Source organism: Protopterus annectens, chromosome 1.part1, assembly GCF_019279795.1.
Source record: "Protopterus annectens isolate FY-2018-M chromosome 1.part1, PAN1.0, whole genome shotgun sequence".
In the NCBI taxonomy this organism is placed as follows: Eukaryota; Metazoa; Chordata; order Ceratodontiformes; family Protopteridae; genus Protopterus; species Protopterus annectens.
Window position 1 is genome coordinate 136158628 of NC_056726.1, and position 18424 is coordinate 136177051.

General features: G+C 37.3%; 1 protein-coding gene across 1 annotated transcript in view; it reads right to left on the reverse strand.

The window, feature by feature from the left end:
- LOC122814249 (triadin-like) overlaps window positions 1-18424 on the reverse strand; it is a 674993-nt gene that overhangs the window by 32507 nt on the left and 624062 nt on the right. Inside the window, exon 13 of the mRNA XM_044086849.1 lies at window positions 17339-17377. Coding sequence (XP_043942784.1) covers window positions 17339-17377 — 39 coding nt within the window. The remainder of the gene's footprint in view (window positions 1-17338; window positions 17378-18424) is intronic.

Genomic DNA, 18424 nt, shown 5'->3' on the forward strand with positions numbered 1-18424 from the left:
TGATACTGTTCTCTATATTTATTTATTTGCTGTACATTTCCATTTTTGTGAGACTCAACTTTGAGAAATTCTGATGTTCTGGATGTTTGAGCTTGTTGTCTTGATGTTAGGAACATCGATTTTTTGGACTTTCTATAATATGAAATAGATCTGAATGTGACTGATCCTATAGAATGGTACATAAAAGGGCAGCAAAATAAAATAAATTATGTATCAAAAAATATTTAAAAATATTTACAAACCTGTGGAACACTGCAACCAAAGTAACATGGTTTTACGACCCAAACTGTATGTCAAACCATGATTAGTAACTGTGTCTCCTGGACAATGCATTAAAAGGGGTAGAGGAATTTTTGATTTTTAGACCTTAGATAACATTAATGTAGGCATTAGAAAAACTTAGAACAAATAACTAACAAAAGACACAGCTTCCCAGCTGCCCATGTATCTTCATTCCTAATGAGTACAAAAGTTTCATAACTGCAAGGTTTACAACAAATAGTATCCTTACTATGTCACATTCCCTGGGCTTTAACCCTAACTCATTCAACTGGTTCAGATGCTACCTCTCAAACAGAACCTTTCAGGTAAAGCAGATTACAGAATCACTCAGCAAAGTACCTTTCCTGCAGGCGGTCCACAAGGGTCAGTACTCTGACCTACTCTATATTTATCAATGACATCACGTTGTACATCCATCAACAACAATCCCCTATAAGCAGATGATATAATACTTCACAGAAATAGCCAGTTCTGCAGTACAAATCTGGACTTCAGTTACCACATTAACATGTTAATTAGCAAATGGCTATCACTTAATACCGATAAGAGATGAACTGTGCTTTTGGTAAGCATTTGAAATCTATGAACCACTTTGCCTAGTCCTGAGATGTGAAGCTTGAGTGGCTAAAAATATGGACATATATATATATATATATATATATATATATATATATATATATATATATATATATATATATACTATGTATCAGAAAACTTCTGGATAACATTCTGTCATTAAGTTGTCTGAGAAGTTGATTTATTCTCACAGGTTTAAACTCATAAACAATTATGGTCTTTCTGTTAATGCTTAATGTGGATTCCAGACAGGTTTGAATGTGGACTCTAGCCAGGACTTAGTACTTTGACTTTTTAAGTAAGCACTTTATGCTCAGACAAATTACACAAATTGTTCAAAGCTTTATAAACAAATCTTTGTGGACTCATAATGTTACCCTAATCTGGGTTTATGGATAAAATTCTGACTCAACTTTTAGGGATAAAAAAACATACCTCTAGAATTGATGGATTGCTGTAAAACCATACAAGATGCAAATTTAGAAACATTATTGTTCCAATTAAAGTTGCAAATAAGCTTCTTCCAAACAGGAGCATATGTTTCATGTCTAACATTTCCATAAACTGAGGGTTACAAGAGCAAACGTGGTTCATATAATCAACGTCTTTATATTTTTGAAGGTCTAAACATGGTTATTCATTTTCCAACAGTAATTCCTTGTGCTGACAAGATTTCCTGTTATATAACTGGAGTTGTATATGTTGCCTTTTGTTCAGCATACCCAACATTTTATATTGGGAAGACTGAAAGTAAGTTAAATAAAAGGACTAGGGAGCATATAATTCCATCAAAACATATGTAAAAAATAATGCCCTGTTTAAACATTCAGTTTTATGCAATGTTTTTTAAAAATTTACTTTTTTTATTTTGGAGAAGGTGCTAAAGGATTTTATGGGTAGTGACTGAGAAACAAACTTTTATACAGGGACCTTTTCTGGTGAATGCAAAGTTTTGCAGATGTATTCATTGGTTTGAATGAAAATCTGTCAGTCAGACTCATATTAAAAAGAAGAGCCAGTGATTTAAGAAGGCAGTAACCATGTGGTGTTTTGCATCACACTATTTAAATATTTATCTTTCTGGGACGCTTTTCATTTTGATGAAGTTTGCCAAGTGTGAATGAAAGTGTTCAATAACATTAAAAAAAAAAGTTTGATTCTGTGATACTGTTTTTTTTATTCTTCTAACTTCCCAATTCATCATCTTCTTTCGGCTGTTCCCGTTAGGGGTCCCCACAGCAGATCTTCTGTTTCCATTTCTTCCTGTCCTCTGCATCATGCTCTTTCACACCAACCACCTGCATGTCCTCTCTCACCACATCCATAAACCTTATCTTAGGCCTTCCTCTTTTCCTCTTACCTGGCAGCTCCATCCTTAGCATCCTTTTCCCAATATACCCAACATCCCTCCTCAGCACATGTCCAAACCAATGCAATCTCGCCTCTCTTGCTTTGTCTCCAAACTGTCCAACCTGAGTTGACCCTCTAATATACTGATTCCTAATCCTGTCCATCCTAGTCACACCCAATGAAAATCTTAACATCTTTAACTCTGCCACATCCAGCTCTGACTCCTGCCTTTTCATCAATGCCAGCGTCTCCAACCCATATAACATAGCTGGTCTCACTACCCTCTTGTAGACCTTCCCTTTCACTCTTACTGGTACCCGTCTGTCAGAAATCACTCCTGACACTCTTCTCCACCCATTCCACCCTGCCTGTACTCTCTTCTTCACCTCTCTTACACACTCACCATTACTCTGAACTGTTGATCCCAAGTACTTAAACTCATCCACCTTTACCAACTCTACTCCCTGCATCCTCACCATTCCTCTACCCTCCCTCACATTTACACACATATATTCTGTTTTAGCCCTGCTGACCTTTATTCCTCTCCTCTCTAAAGCATATCTCCACCTCTCCAGGGTCTCCTCAACCTGGTCCCTACTCTCACTACATATCATAATGTCATCTGCAAACATCATAGTCCACAGAGCCTCCTGTCTGATCTCATCTGTCAACCTGTCCATCACTACTGCAAATAAGAAAGGGCTCAGAGCTGATTCTTGATGTAATCCCACCTCCACCTTAAACATATCTGTCACTCCCACCGCAGTCCTCACCAATGTCACACTACCCTCGTACATATCCCGTACCACTCTTACATACTTCTCTGCCACTCCCGACTTCCTCATACAATACCACAACTCCTCTCTAGGCAACCTGTCATATGCTTTCTCTAAGTCCACAAAGACACAATGCAACTCCTTCTGACCTTCTCTGTATTTCTCCAACAACACTCTCAGAGCAAATATTGCATCTGTAGTGCACTTTCCTGGCATGAAACCATACTGCTGATCATTAATTATCACGTCCCTTCTTAACCTAGTTTCCACTACTCTTTCTCATAACTTCAAGCTGTGACTGACCAATTTTATCCCTCTGTAGTTACTGCAGCTCTGCACATCACCCTTATTCTTAAAGATAGGTACCAAAACAGTTTTTCTCCACTCCTCAGGCATCCTCTGACTTTCCAAAATTTCATTAAACAATCTGGTTAAACATTCCACTGCCATTTCACCTAAGCACCTCCATGCTTCCACTGGTATGTCATCTCGGCCAACAGCCTTTCCATTCTTCATCCTCTTCATAGCTGACCTTACTTCCTCCTTGTTAATCTGTTTCACTTCCTGATTCACTATCCTCACATCATCCAACCTTCTTTCTCTTTCATTCTCTTCATTCATCAGCCCTTCAAAGTACTCTTTCCATCTACTCAACACACTCTCTTCACTTGTGAGTACGTTTCCCTCACTATCCTTTATCACCCTTACCTGCTGCACATCTTTCCCAGCTCTGTCCCTCTGTCCAGCCAATCGGTACAGGTCCTTTTCTTCAAACTTCCCAATTCCCAATCAATAATCTGTCAAGCAAACCTCAAGTGTTTTATATAGATGAATATTCTTTATATCAGTGCCATTTTTATTATGTACACTGTACCTACTTGCAATAATCATGATATTGCTAGTTCTGTTCATTTATAACTATTGAAAATGATTTAGTAACTGAAACTCACTATTTTGTAACATATCTTGAAAACAATTCCTATACTACTATGTCATTATTACAATTTTTGACCATGGATTGCAGCTGAAAAGTGTTTTTGGACCTATTCTTTTACATTGTAAGCATGATCCACTGTAGTGACCCCTAACCACCAAAAGGCAAAAGACATTTTTTACCCTGTGAGCAAACTGAAAAAAAATACATATATATATATAAACAATTGGAATGCATCATAAAACAAGTAGAATACTAGCTAAGCACTTGGACACAAATATTTAAAATGAATAGAATTTACTCACATGAAAGAAGGGTAAATATTAGGTACTGAAGAAATTAGTGCTATTCCTAACAGAACCAAGATGCTATCCTCCAAAAAAAGGAAGCCAATCTGGTGGCCCCCTGCCATAAACAAACTCTACAACAGAAGAAAGAAGCTGTTGCAAAAAAGAGTAAAATCCCACGATTGGAAGAACTCCCTGGTTAGCCTCAGTAAGAAGCTGATAGCCCTCATAAAATCCTCCAAAGCTAGTTACGAAAACAAAATCACCACTGATTCTAAAGACAACCACAAAGCATTCTATAGCTATGTCAAGAATCTCAATGGCAACACTCAGATCTGCTCTGAGGTACAGCACAATGGCACTAAATATACAGAACCAACTGATATTGCCAACAGCCTGGCAGATAGGTTCAGTCCTAACTTTAATCTCCTCTCAACCCCTAAGGGGCCCATCTCTATACTGGAAGAATGCAAAGTTCCTGTAATCATGGCTGGACAGGTAAAAGCCACACACTCCAAAGCCAAGAACACAGCATCCATGGGACCTGACAACATCCCAGGCTGCGTTCAACATGCACTACAGAATGAACTGGCACCCCACCTAAGCACCATGTTCAATCATAGCCTCACCTCAGGATTTGTGCCCACTGAATGGCACACTGTGATGGTTATCCCATTCCACAAAGGGGCAGCCACCACTGACCCTAGGAACTACCACTCCATTAGCCTAATGAGCCTGATCTGCAAAGCCATGGAATGTATCATAATGGAACTTATAAACAAAGATACTGGTAATCTCCAACTCTAGACCCCACCCAGATTGGGTTTGTAAAAGGCAGATCATGTCTCCTAAACCTGATGGACTTCCTTGAAGCAGTCATCAAAGCCATAGACGAGGGTAAGGTGGTTCACACAGCCTATCTAGTTCTCGCCAAGGCTTTTGACATCATCCCCCACTCTGGAATTATATATAAACTCGCTAAACTAGGTATAAATCCCTATGTCACAAGTTGGGTTGCCAACTGGCTCACTGACAGAACCAACACTGTGAAAGTAGCAGACTCCAAACCCGACTTCAGACCAGTGACAAGTGGAGTACCACAGGGTTCAGTCCTGGGTCCTCTCCTGTTTGGTATCTACTTTTCTGAAGTACAGGCTGACACAGAAGGTCTTTGACTAATGAAGTTCACAGATGACTGCAAACTAGGAGCCATAATCAAAACTCCTAACGATGTGGACATCCTACAAAAGGGCCTCACTGAGAAAGATGCCTGGTGTCAAAGCCATGGCCTCAAGCTCAATGCCAAAAAGTGCATTATCATCCCCTTTGGTAAAAACTCTGTACCCATGAGCTACCACATAGGTGGTAGTCTACTAAACACCGAAAGTGTGATAACAGACCTTGGGACACAGGTGGACAGTAGTCTCTCATTTGATAATCACATCGCCACAGTAGTCAGAAAATCCTTCTACATGGCACACCTCATCACAAAAGGTTTCTCATCCAGGAAAAAAAAGGTCATTGTTCCCCTCTACTCGTCACTCATTATACCCATTATAGAGTACAACGCCCCTTTTGGTATGTACGTCACAAGACATCTACAACAACTGGAAAGGCCACAGAAATACCTCACAAAGAGGATTACCGGCCTCAAACAGATGCCCTACGCAGACTGTGTCAAAAAACTCCAGCTTTACTCCATCTCATATCACCTACTCAGAGGTGATCTCTGCTTAACATACAAAGCTATGTCAAACCCAGAGCTATTGGACATGCACCACTTAAAGAAATCCCAATCCCTCCAAGCTACATGCTCTAGGGACCTCAACCTTGTCACCACAATAAACAGAACATGCTGGAGGGATAGATTCCTGTCCTAGAGACTTCCCATACTCTGGAACAAACTACCTATCTATATCAAACAAAGCTCCTCATTAACCCTCTTCAATAAAAATCTTGATGATTGGATGGGAAATAGGAAATTCACCCCGGGGATCTCCTCTGTGGCTTTGCTCGACAGGAGCACAGGAAAATCATTTTCTTGGGTGGCAAAAGCCAGGGTACTTTTTTGGCCAGGCTTATACAGGCCCTAGGGCCAATAGCCTAGTACCTACTAGGAACCTATGAACCTGTAACTGACACAGTAAAAACACTGGAAGTTAAAGTTTGAATGACTGCAACAACATATCGTTGAAACAATAAAGAAGTTTTTAATCTTTTCCTATTCATCATCAATACCCTGGGATTCCTCTTTATGTAACTGTGTGTACCACTATTGCATTTTGCCTTTCCTTTCCTCCTATCTCTTTTCTCTTTATTTTAGTGTTTATCAGGATTACAACATCAATAGCATTTATCTTCAACCTTTGTCCTACTGTGTCTTGTTTTTGTCTATTCTGTATCTTTTAACATTTTACCAACTTGAGCCCCCTATGCTTGCAACAGTCATTCCCCTAAGCCCTTCCTGGGTTATCTTTAAGAGTAGTAGCTGACCATCCTACCTGAAACTATATCAGAGACTCCTGGGTTCATGTGCAGAGCAACAATCCAGCAGCAGGCTGCAAACTATCTCACACTAGGCCTATAATTTCATCAATCCCCACCAAACCCAACCAAAAAGAAAGTATACTTGACTGGGTACTCATAAACAATACCTCACCAACTATACACCTCTGGTACCCTCCTTAATGGCCTAAGCGATCACCTTCTCACGTATGTAATTAAGCACAAAACCATTAATTCCCAACAACCCTTACTTAGAAAGGTTAGAAACAATAAAAACGTTGACCCTGCCAAATTCCAACAAGAACTAAACTCATGTAATTGCTCTATTCTAAAACACCTCCCCTTAGAGGAAGCAGTACATACTTTAACAACAAATTCCTTGAGATCCTTGATTTGCATGCACCTGTTCGTTCAAAGAGAACCAAGGCAAAAACTGCACCATGGTTTTCTATAGAGTCTAAACTCAAAATTACCCTTAGAAACAAAGCATGGGCTTTATGGCATTCTTCTAAAGACCCTCAAGATCACATTAAATACAGGCAATCCAGGAACGAAACCAAAAAAATTAATTTTACAAGACAAAAAACAATACTACTGTAATTTACAGACAGTAAATCAAAATAACCCTCAGAAGTTTTGGGCAGGTTTAAATAATCTACTACATCCTGGACAAACTTCAACCCCAATCCCTGCTACTACTATTGATAAAACCCCTGAAAATGTTTCTGATAGTTTTAACCAATTCTTTACTGAGACAATTCAAGCCCTAGCTAGCCAACTACCTCCTAGCTCCCCTGGTCCTGAAAGTAGCACCCCTAGGAACCTACTTGCGTTCAGCTTCCAACCAGTCACCACTTCACTTATCCATACCTTGATCAAAAATTAAAACCCACTACACTTTCTGCTGATCAACTCCCTGCCGAGTACCTACAAAAATCAGCTGATGCTATTGCTTACCCCGTCTCAATACTAATCAATCGAACCATAGTAGAAGCTAAAATTCCCACCATCTGGAAAATATCCTATGTAATCCCACTTCACAAAGGAGGCAGCTCTACTGAATTCTCCAATTATAGGCCAATAGCTATACTCTCTCCACTTGCAAAGATTATGGAAAAATGTATTCATAGACAACTCATGCACCACCTAATCTGAAATCGCCTTATGGTAGACACTCAGCATGGCTTCCTTCCTCATCACAGCACTACTTCAGCCCTCCTAGCCTTTACTAACACCATAAACCATAATTGCAACAATAATTATATATCCTCAGACCTCTTTTTGGATCTTTCCAAGGCATTTGATATGGTTGATCACCAACTTTTAATCCACACCCTGCAAACATTCTGTCTAGACACTGGAGCCCTCCAATGGTTTCAATCCTACTTGAATGGTCGACAGCAGGCTGTCCTCTGGCAGAACAAACTCTCTAACCTTCTACCTAACACCGTTGGAGTACCACAAGGCCCTATACTAGGGCCCTTGCTGTTCTCCATCTTCATTAACGACCTTTAAACTGTCATCCCAAAAGTCAGCTGTATCCAATATGCTGATGACTCTACTCTGATTTGCTCAGCCACATCTCCAGTAGAGTTATGGTCAGCTACCCAGACCATCTTTAATACAATAGAAAACTGGCTTTCTGAACATCGTCTGATCCTAAATCCCAAAAAAACTAAAATGCTGTTATTTTCACCAACACGTAGGTCTACCGCTTTCACCTTTACCATAAAATCAAATGATGGCACAATAATCTCCCCTGACCCATCTACAAAACTATTAGGTGTCATCATAGACAATAATCTAAAATTTGACCTACATGTTAGCCAAACTATCAAAACCATCAATAAAAAACTAAGGTCACTTTACAGAATAAAAGCCTTCCTAACCCCTCCAGCTAAAATTGCCATAGCTCACTCTCACCTTCTTTCAACCCTTCTTTATGCATCCCCTCTATTCTCGAATTTAAACAAGACTGTCCTTAACAAACTCTCAATTTGCTACAACCACATTGCCAGGTTTGCTACTGGGCTGCCTTTTAGGACACATCATTGCATCAATCTAAATCAGCTTGGTTGGCTTGAACTACCCAGCCTAATCCAGTATAACCAATTGATTATGGCCTATAAAATCCTCTATAATCCGGACAATACTCCTGCACTTAAAAATATTATCACCCCCTATAACAATCCTAGACCACTTCGATCCTCTAACAAACTAGTAATTCAGACTAGCAAAATTAATAACACAGCCGGTGATTCTCTCTTTGCAAACTCTGTAAGTAGATCCTGGAACTCTCTTCCAGCTGATATTACCTTACTTTCCACCTTAGGTCAATTTTAAACTAGACTCAAACAACATTTGTCACTTAACTGGCTATGTCAATGTATCAAGCCTGGCTAACTCTCTCTAGAATGTGTAAAAATCTGTTAACCAGTTTACTGTGCAATTTAATTTAATCCTGACTTGTGCTCAGGATTAACTGTAACCTGTGGAACTTGTTCAACTTGCTTACTTATGTAATCTCTGTAAATAGTCTGTAATATGTAATGCTGGTATTATGTAATGCTGTATCTGCTTACCCTTGGAGCTTTTCTCCCCGGGCCTCTGCTGAAAATGGACATCCATCCAGTCGGACTATCCCAGTCAACAAATGTAAAATAAATGAAAATAAATAAATAAATCCCTACCATAGCTCCAACAGATCTAGTCATCATACCCTCCCTATTTATATCTTTAACTACTACCAAACCTCCTCATAAACCCACATCCCCACTGCCTTTTCTATATGCTTACCAGATCTTTCTTTGTTTCCTGGTTTCCTGGTTATAAATTGTTGTTTAATAGAAGTGCAGATGAAAACACACTAGAGAAAAAGTTGTGTACATTGGAAAGGATCTTAAGGTCTGAAGATGGGACCTGAAATATAGTATTAAATTTATCAAGTGTAAAGCTGTAGATGTACAGTAGTATATTTTATCTCAAGCAAAACAACTATCATTACCACATCAATGTCACAAAAGCATGAAACAATAAATAGAGTAAACTCTCAGTTAACCAGCACCCATGGGGATTGGTAGATGCCGGTTAACTGTAGTTTCTGCTTGCTTGAGAGTTACTATTAAAAATAGGCCTGACTAATACTGTACCCTATACTATTTGTTTGGTTTGACTTGTTCTTAGGTTGGGGAGAGAGGAATGGTTTACTATCATATCATCGCACCAATATTGTGTCAGTGTTCAGATTTCTGAACCAAAATTTCGGAAATCACAGGAACGATCAAACTAAATGTAGAATGTAGCATTTCAGTAAAGTCGACATCTCCGAAATGTCAACTTTACAGAAAATACTACACTTTTGGTCAACAATAACAAAATGCTTTTGCAGGGGGGAGAGCACATCCCCTGCTACTTATATATACAAACTCCGAGACTGCACTACAGTGAGGGAAAGGGTACATTTCTGATCCCCAGTATAGTGCGATCTACATTCAAAATGTTGAAATGCACAACAGCGAATGCACACTAGCATTCATTGTTGTGCATTTCAACATTTTTTTTTCATTATTTCAAATTGTTGAATTGAGCAATTGGACATATGGAATTCGAACAAAGTCCAATTGCCCTTTTGATTGTAAACCGAGGGAATTTATTCCCGTCTTCCTTTTTAAAACTCAAACTCTAAAAACATAAGGTATGTTTCTGTGGGGGCAGTGGAGAACAGAAAGTGCAACACATGAAATTTGTACTGTATTTCTTAGATTTTTTTTTTTCTTGTTGCTTGAGAGTTCTGGTTAACTGAGAGTTTACTGTAGCAGCATTTATAAAGAAATTTACGTTTGTTTGAGAATGATTATTGACAAGTCTTGCTGTCTTTCTGAGTCATCTGTTGGTTCAGTGTATGGCTGATAGTAAAGAGGAACAACTGCCTGAAAAGTATACCAGAGCTACTTCAATGATGGCAGGTAGTGATTAGAAATATCGATATTTTGGGGAAAGGTTTTCAATAATAAACACTTAGTGGGTACTAAGAATATCTGTCTCACATTTTGTTTTATGGTAGGAAACAAGCTATACATGGAAATGATGGGGCGAGAATACTTTCAGTATGGAAAAAAAAAAGAAAAAAAAACTTGTCCAAGTACAAGAGTAGTGTATTCAGTTGGTACTGGCTGGTTAACCCTCAATGTTTACCAGTTTAACTCTTGGCATGTTCAAGGATAAAAGTTAAGGTAGACCAACACTGCAAAAGTTTTGATGACTTGAAAAAAGGAAAAGAAAACACAGCGTTTTTGTTAAATAAAGATACTGATCAATATAAAACCTAAATTGCTAATGATGGTAAAGCTTAATGATCCAGTGGTAGACTATAGGACTCAGTGACTTAATATCACTTAGGCAATGAGATCAATTTGGCAATAAAGAAGATGGCGGCAGGGCTTTCTTTAGTGTGTATAAATAAAACAAAATATGTGGCAGTGTTCTCCTGAAAAAAGGACAAAACCCTTCACATTGGTTCATATTCAGTGAAAAGTACATTTATTGATAGATCTAGAACTTTATTGGGTTCATCCTAGGTTTGAAGGATTTAACCCGCTTAAGGTAATTCCTGACTTTAGACGATCATGACAATTATTAAGTTATAGAAAAAGCTGCTGCCCATCTAAAGGTTTATAATGCTCAAACCACCCAAGGACAAATTCTCAAGGTGTTATCTAAGGTCAAGAATGCTACATCTTTAGGACCAGATAACATACCATGCTGCCTACTGGTCAGTCTGAAAAGTGACTTGCCTGATCCCCTAAAGAAGCTATTCAGTATTAGTCTCAAAACAGTCTTCATGCAGGATGAGCAGAGGACAGCAAGAGTTATTTCTTTGCATAAAAGTGGTGCTTCAATGGACCTGGGTAATTATAGACTCACACCTCTCATGAGTCTTATGTGTAAGGCTATGTAAAGGATCACTGTAGAAATAATATCTAAGAATATAGGTAACCTACAGACTGTCAACCCAACCCTGTTTAGATTTGTTAAGGGCAGACTCTGCCTACTTAACCTGACTGACTTCTTTGAAAAAGTTATTGAAGCAATGGATGAGGACAAAACAGTGCATACCACATATTTAAACCATATAGAGGAGTTTGACACCATCCCATGCTAGGTATCCTGGATAAAGTCTGCCAGATAAATGCCAATACATATATGACTCATTGGATATCAAACTGTCTCATAAATAGAACGCAGGAGTTAGGGCGGGTAGCTATACCTCTCCCAAAAGACCTGTCAGTGGCAGAATATCCCAGGGTTGAGTCCTTGGGGGCACTTCACTTTGGCATTTACTTCTTGGAGGTCAAAGCTAATGTTAAAGGTGTGTGACTGAGCAAGTCTGCAGATGATGCAAACTTGGTGATATTATAATCTCCCCAGGGAACATTATGATTCTCCAAGAGAGCTTACCCCAAACAAATAGCTGATGTCAAAAAACATGGACTAAAGATAAATGCCAAGAAGTTTATAATTGTATCCTTTAGTAACAATGACTTCCTTTCTAGCACTTGACAACACACTCCTGAAAATAGACCCCGTACTTAGGGATCAGGGAACCTATGTCAAAAATGAGCAATCCTTTGATCACCAAAATGCCACTGCTGTAAAGAAGTCATTTTTCATTGCACAGAGTAAATCTAATGTTACTATATCCATATCTGAAGATGTAATTGTTCCACTGCACTTGACACTCATTAGGCTGATCATTGAGTATAATGTCCCTTTTGGTATCTATTTTTCCAAAGACTTGTCACAGATGTAATGATCATGAGGCTTTCTCACTAAAAACTTAAAAAGGCCTAAATCACAGAAACTATGCAGACCATCTCAAAGCTTTGTATCTCTTCTCATTATCATACAGAGTATGGAGATGTGACTTCTGCCTTGTATACAGAGCTTCAACACAGGACATTCTGTCAGATCTATTACTCATTTGCAGGTCCAGTGGTATCATAACCACCTGCTGCAGGGATCTCTTTCTCTTTTGCATAACAAATATAACATGTTGGACGGACAGGTTTGTATCACAGAGAATACCACTTCTATTTAACAGTCTTCCATTCCACATAAAACAAGGATGTATGGATGGATTAGCACAAGTTCCACTCTGTACAACACCCTTGTCTCCCATTATAGGGAAGTATGTAAATATCCCAAAATAGCCTTGATCATCCCATCTCTGAATTATCTGTATGTAAAATAGTTTGCTAAAAGTACCATGGGAATGTAAAGCTATATGTCTTACGATCCTCACAGATCAGCAGCCTAGTAAGTTCTTGTGAATGGACTTATAGTACCTATAGTACAGAACCAAGAGTAAAGCATGATGGCATCTCTTAATGCTGAAATTAAACAGTTAAAACCTGAGATAGCATGGATATTAACTTATATATTTTATGTATCAAAAATAAGTATGCCAAATAACTGGAAGTCAGTCATGAATAAAACCTGTTTTACTGGGAGGAAACAACATTTTCTAAAGTTATAAATCTATATGCCTTTTTTGAAGATCATATGCAACACCATTGATTTTTGGAAATCATAACATTTTATTTTACATAAGCAATAATGCAAAATAGGAAATTATTGACAGTGTGATAAAACAGCATATCTTATCAAAATTATATGCTTTATTAGCTGACCTATGCACCTGCATGTCCAGTCTTTTCAAAATGACAGTCAGAAGTGACATAATGATGAATTTGTTTTTTATAGTGTGACTGGTTATCTTGCAGAAGAATCATAAAATGAAATAGCTTTCTAATTCATTGCATCTTTGTATGCTTTCAGAACAGTATTTAGTCTCCTGCATTTACAGTCTTTTGTTCTTCCTTGCAATTTTCATTAGTGCTCCAACACTCTGAAAGTCGTCACAAAATGCATTTGTTCCAAGCACACGCAGTAGCATTTGGACATACTAAATATTTTTTAAATTTGTAATTAATAAGAAAAATTCATTTCAAGCTACTTTCCTTGTAAAGTACCCTAGTTGATATCTAGATAATTTTATGACATGAAAGTTTTGCGACAAAATGCCAAATGGAAAGAAGTAATAACTTGAGAACATGAAATTGTGTCAGAAAACAGAGTCGATTATCAACTCACACAACTAGTAAGAACAAACTAGCCAAAAGGAAATTTCCCTTTACTTGACTTGTAAAAAATAAATGTTCTTTATCATTACCTAGATTTTTATGTGAAAATCACTTGATAGAAAACAGCAAACTCTAACAAATGATATACCTGCCTGAGCTATGATTTTTTATACTATGCTATTATACTTTGAGTAGGATGTTTAAGCAATCTTAATAGACATAGTGAGAGGATACTGTGTTTCTAGTTGAGTGAGTTGTCTAACAAAAAAACAATTATCTTTTGTAGTTTGCATTTGCAAAAGGTCATTTTAAATCCTCAAACCCAGTATATTCTTGGGATTACAGTTCTCAAGCTGTGAATGCCAGCTTAAATATTGTGGTTATGTTCTCACATGAGTAGGGCCTTTGATGAAGCAAATCATTCCATCTTCAAAACTTTGGTAATGAAATAAAAACATGACGGATCCACAAAAGTGGATAAGAAACAGAACAAGAATGATCTATCTAAATAATTATTTTAGCATATATAAACATCTTAGTTTAGGTGTGCCATAGGATCATTGGCTTGGTCCATAACTTCTTTCATTAATATACAAGTAATATTTATAAACCTAAGCTGATGGCATGTGAAAAAATAGGAATGAAGGAGTTGTGAATGGATGGCTGGCTGGATGGATGGATGGCTGGATGGCTGGCTGGATGGATGGATGGATGGCTACATGTTCTCAGAAGCTAAATGACCTGATGATATTAAGGTGGCCACAACGGTAACAGATGTAGAGGACATGATAAAGTTTTAGAAGTTGTTGGCTGGTATATGTGACTGGTCTAAATGTAAACATTTGTGGATTAATGCTATAAAGAGTACTTTGATCCATGTAAGCAATATCAGGCATAATACTAAGTTTTCAGTAGTGGAATTAAATCGCCAATGGTGAAGATATATATAGGGAATTAAACACTGTTGTGGACTCAAAATTTAGTTTAGAGTTAAGCAGCATGATTCAGAGGATTGGTGTATTACAAATCACTTCAAATCTAAATCAACAAATCTTATCAATAATTTGATTAGACCCAGATTGGGCTATCATACAATATTATACAAACACAGTACTGTGACTCTTGAAATTTTACAGAGGCAATGGACAAAATTAATTGCTGACGTGGGCAATGTGTCTCATGATCATAGACTACAGAGTTTAGAACCATTTAGTTACATTATATAAGGCAATGAAAGAAGAGTATCTACCTCAGTGTATGACTAAATGAGATAAACCCATGCTATGAGGGACACTCTGGTATATGTAATGATAGGAAAAATTAACAATGTCTGTGTGTAGAATATAAGGCCCAAATGAGAGGCAGAGCAGAATCTGTATATATATATATATATATATATACATGTGTGTGTGTGTGTGTGTGTGCATGTCCATAGGAGGTAAGCCACTTAAACATGGGCACTGCCTTTCTTCATATCCTGCAGCAGTTATAGGTGAGTATTCTCAGTGCTAAGACCACTAAAAGCTTGCATGACAGAGTGTGATTCCTCTCATGCAGTTTAACTCTCCTGTTGTAAGTATTACAAAGTATATAATAATTTGTGTTGTGAGTCTTTTACTTATCATGCATCCTGCTTACTGGAGCCATAAGTGTTACACATTTGCAGGTCATACAGCCTGGTTCTCTGTGAACACTTAGCAGACACAATGCCATATTTTTTCATGGTTTTCTATGGTATATTTCATACAATGCAATAATACCACTGAAATAAAATGCATAACTTATTGACTTCTTGCACTATGCACCATTCATTTTTATGCATATCACACTGATTAGGTACTGTCAGATGTATGATTCTGTTTATAACCCTCATGTATATCACTTTTGCTCCTTTCCTTTCTCCTTTAGATAGCAATGTAGTCAATAAATCCAAATACCCATTTGCCAGTTAAGAGTTAAAAACACAATAAAATAGAACAGAAAACATTTTACTTATTTGTACAGAGTTTATGTCTAAACCATATTTTGTGATATGCACCAGAATTGAAAATAGAGACAGCAATTTGGTATACAGCATTCTGTAATGTTGTATTATACAGTATGGCCCATAGTACAAAGAATAAACAAGTTTGCAACCTAAATGAAGCATTTGCTTTTCACTCACTACACGCCACTTTTCTAGAAGCACTCTAAGGTATAATCAATACTTAGCAATGGTACTATATTTGTGTTTTGAGGAAATGATTGCATAGGAACAAAAGCTACACCCTATCAAAATAATTGTGCCATAAGTGCTTGCATGCATAGCACTAAGAATGCCTTTATTTATTTATTTATTTATTTACCAAGAAATTTCACTGGGCAGAGAAGAGACCATTTTCAGTGGAGGCCTGGGGAGAAAAGCTCCAATACAGAGAAAAACAAAATAACAATGTAATGCCTTTAACAGATTCTCTTCATTTTATGTGATGGCCCTTTGAGTCAGTCAGTAGCTGTTGATGTTGGGTGTTCTCTGCTAAGCTGCTAATGCTCAGATGACTGATTGCCTAGTATCTACCAAAAATAATTATGAACAGGACAAATAGGAACAGAAAAAAAAAGTTTTGCATGCATCCATACTGACTGCAGTTAAACTCACAAAATGCAGTGGGCTGTAAATTACTTTTGCTGTATGCACACTGCGTGTTTAATAGATAAAGGCAAACTTGACCCTGTCACTTTCTTTATCAGTTTTGAACCGAAAAAAGTTACATTTTATTGGCCAAGTGGTGTTTCCTGTTTAACAGGCAAATTCATGCAACAGTGATAACCCTGAATTAGAAATTCATAGTGATGTCACATTACACTGAAAGGGGAAAGCAAACATCGCAGACATACAAATACTATTTATATATCATTCTTGCTGTGTACATTTTATGAATAACAACACATACTAACGCCTATACAAAAATACTTTTAATTTACAAGCTCTTATATCAGTTATCTGCTATGATAGTAAGAGGTCATGTAACTAAAAAAAAATCATTGGACTAAAATACAAAACCCTACCAGCATACTAAAGGCTAAAGTAGACAAGGAGGCAGTTGGATTTCACATACCTGGAAAATTCTTACCAACAATGGTATTATCTTATTTCTTTTTAAGTTTTTAATTATCTGTCTTGTATGAACCATACAATCAGGCAGTGCTATAATTAAATAATAAGCCTTTTTGAAGTGTTCGAGAATCATTTACATATAATTGTACCTATTTATGACACAGTATTTAGAGAATAATAATAATAGTAGTAATAATAGTAATAATAATAGTAATAATAATAGTAATAACAATAGTAGTAATAATAGTAATAATAATAGTAATAATAATAGTAGTAATAATAGTAATAATAATAGTAATAATAGTAGTAGTAATAATAGTAATAATAATAGTAATAATAAAAAAGGAAAAGAAGAGAAGTGTCAGTAATGACTGCACTAGATTACTTACGTTTGCCTTTCATCACCGGGGATGGAACATCTGATAATTCTGAAAGATACAGCAGAATTAGCAGTTAACTATAATCCATTCATAACACCTTCCACTAGACAGCACAGTCCATTGCTTGTTTCTCAGAAAACATTCATAGCTAGGTATTATTTGCTAGTTAAATGGTAAGGTAACACAAACAGACTGAGCTTAGTCAGTTGTTCATGGAGACCATGGGAATGTAGTATATACAGTAAACAGTATTTATGTTATTAATTCCAGAGAAACGTATGAGAACTTCATGATTCACCTGCATCTGCTAGATTGTAAAAGAATAAGGATATAAAAGAGCAAATATGTGTGCAAGATGCTACCTAATTCTGTGAGTTACAGTGTAAAACAATATAAATTGTCTAAAATAAAAGCAGTGTATAAAAATACAGCAATGTCAGGAAACAGATGCAAGAGGTAATCAGAAATAAATATCACGTTGCAGTAAGCAAAATAGCATGGTGAGAAGTGATGCACAAGGAAGGGACAATTCATAGATATACGTAGCATTCCCATTGCAGTAGCAGATCAACAGAAGTTCTATCAGGTGCGAATGCTGATATACTGTAATGGAAGCATCAAGTATGCAAACAATGAAATGAAACATGGCGATGTGGTTCAGGAACATATAAATTGTATGTGATGAATGATGGTCATCAACTATTCTGCACACCATCAGTTTTTTTGTGTACAGGTTTATTGATAAGATAAGTAGCATCTGCTTTAGCTGATCAGCAGCCATGGTGTTGCACAATGCTGAACCCTGCATAGTAGAAAAATCTATTAGCAGCTGATTTGTCATCAGTTACACAACTGGGACACAGTTACCTGCTACTGAGTGGACAGAGATATCATATGGGATATCATATGGGACCTAATAGACATGCATGATCCTCTAATGGAATCAAAGAAGATGCATAGACTGCCAATCTCAGTAAACACAGGTTTGTGTACCATAAACTGTCCTTGGTATGTGGGTCTTTCAGTGGCTGACAGGGGATACAGTTGGATTTTTTCAGCTGTTGACCTCATAAATCCTATGTAAGCTTCTTGGCT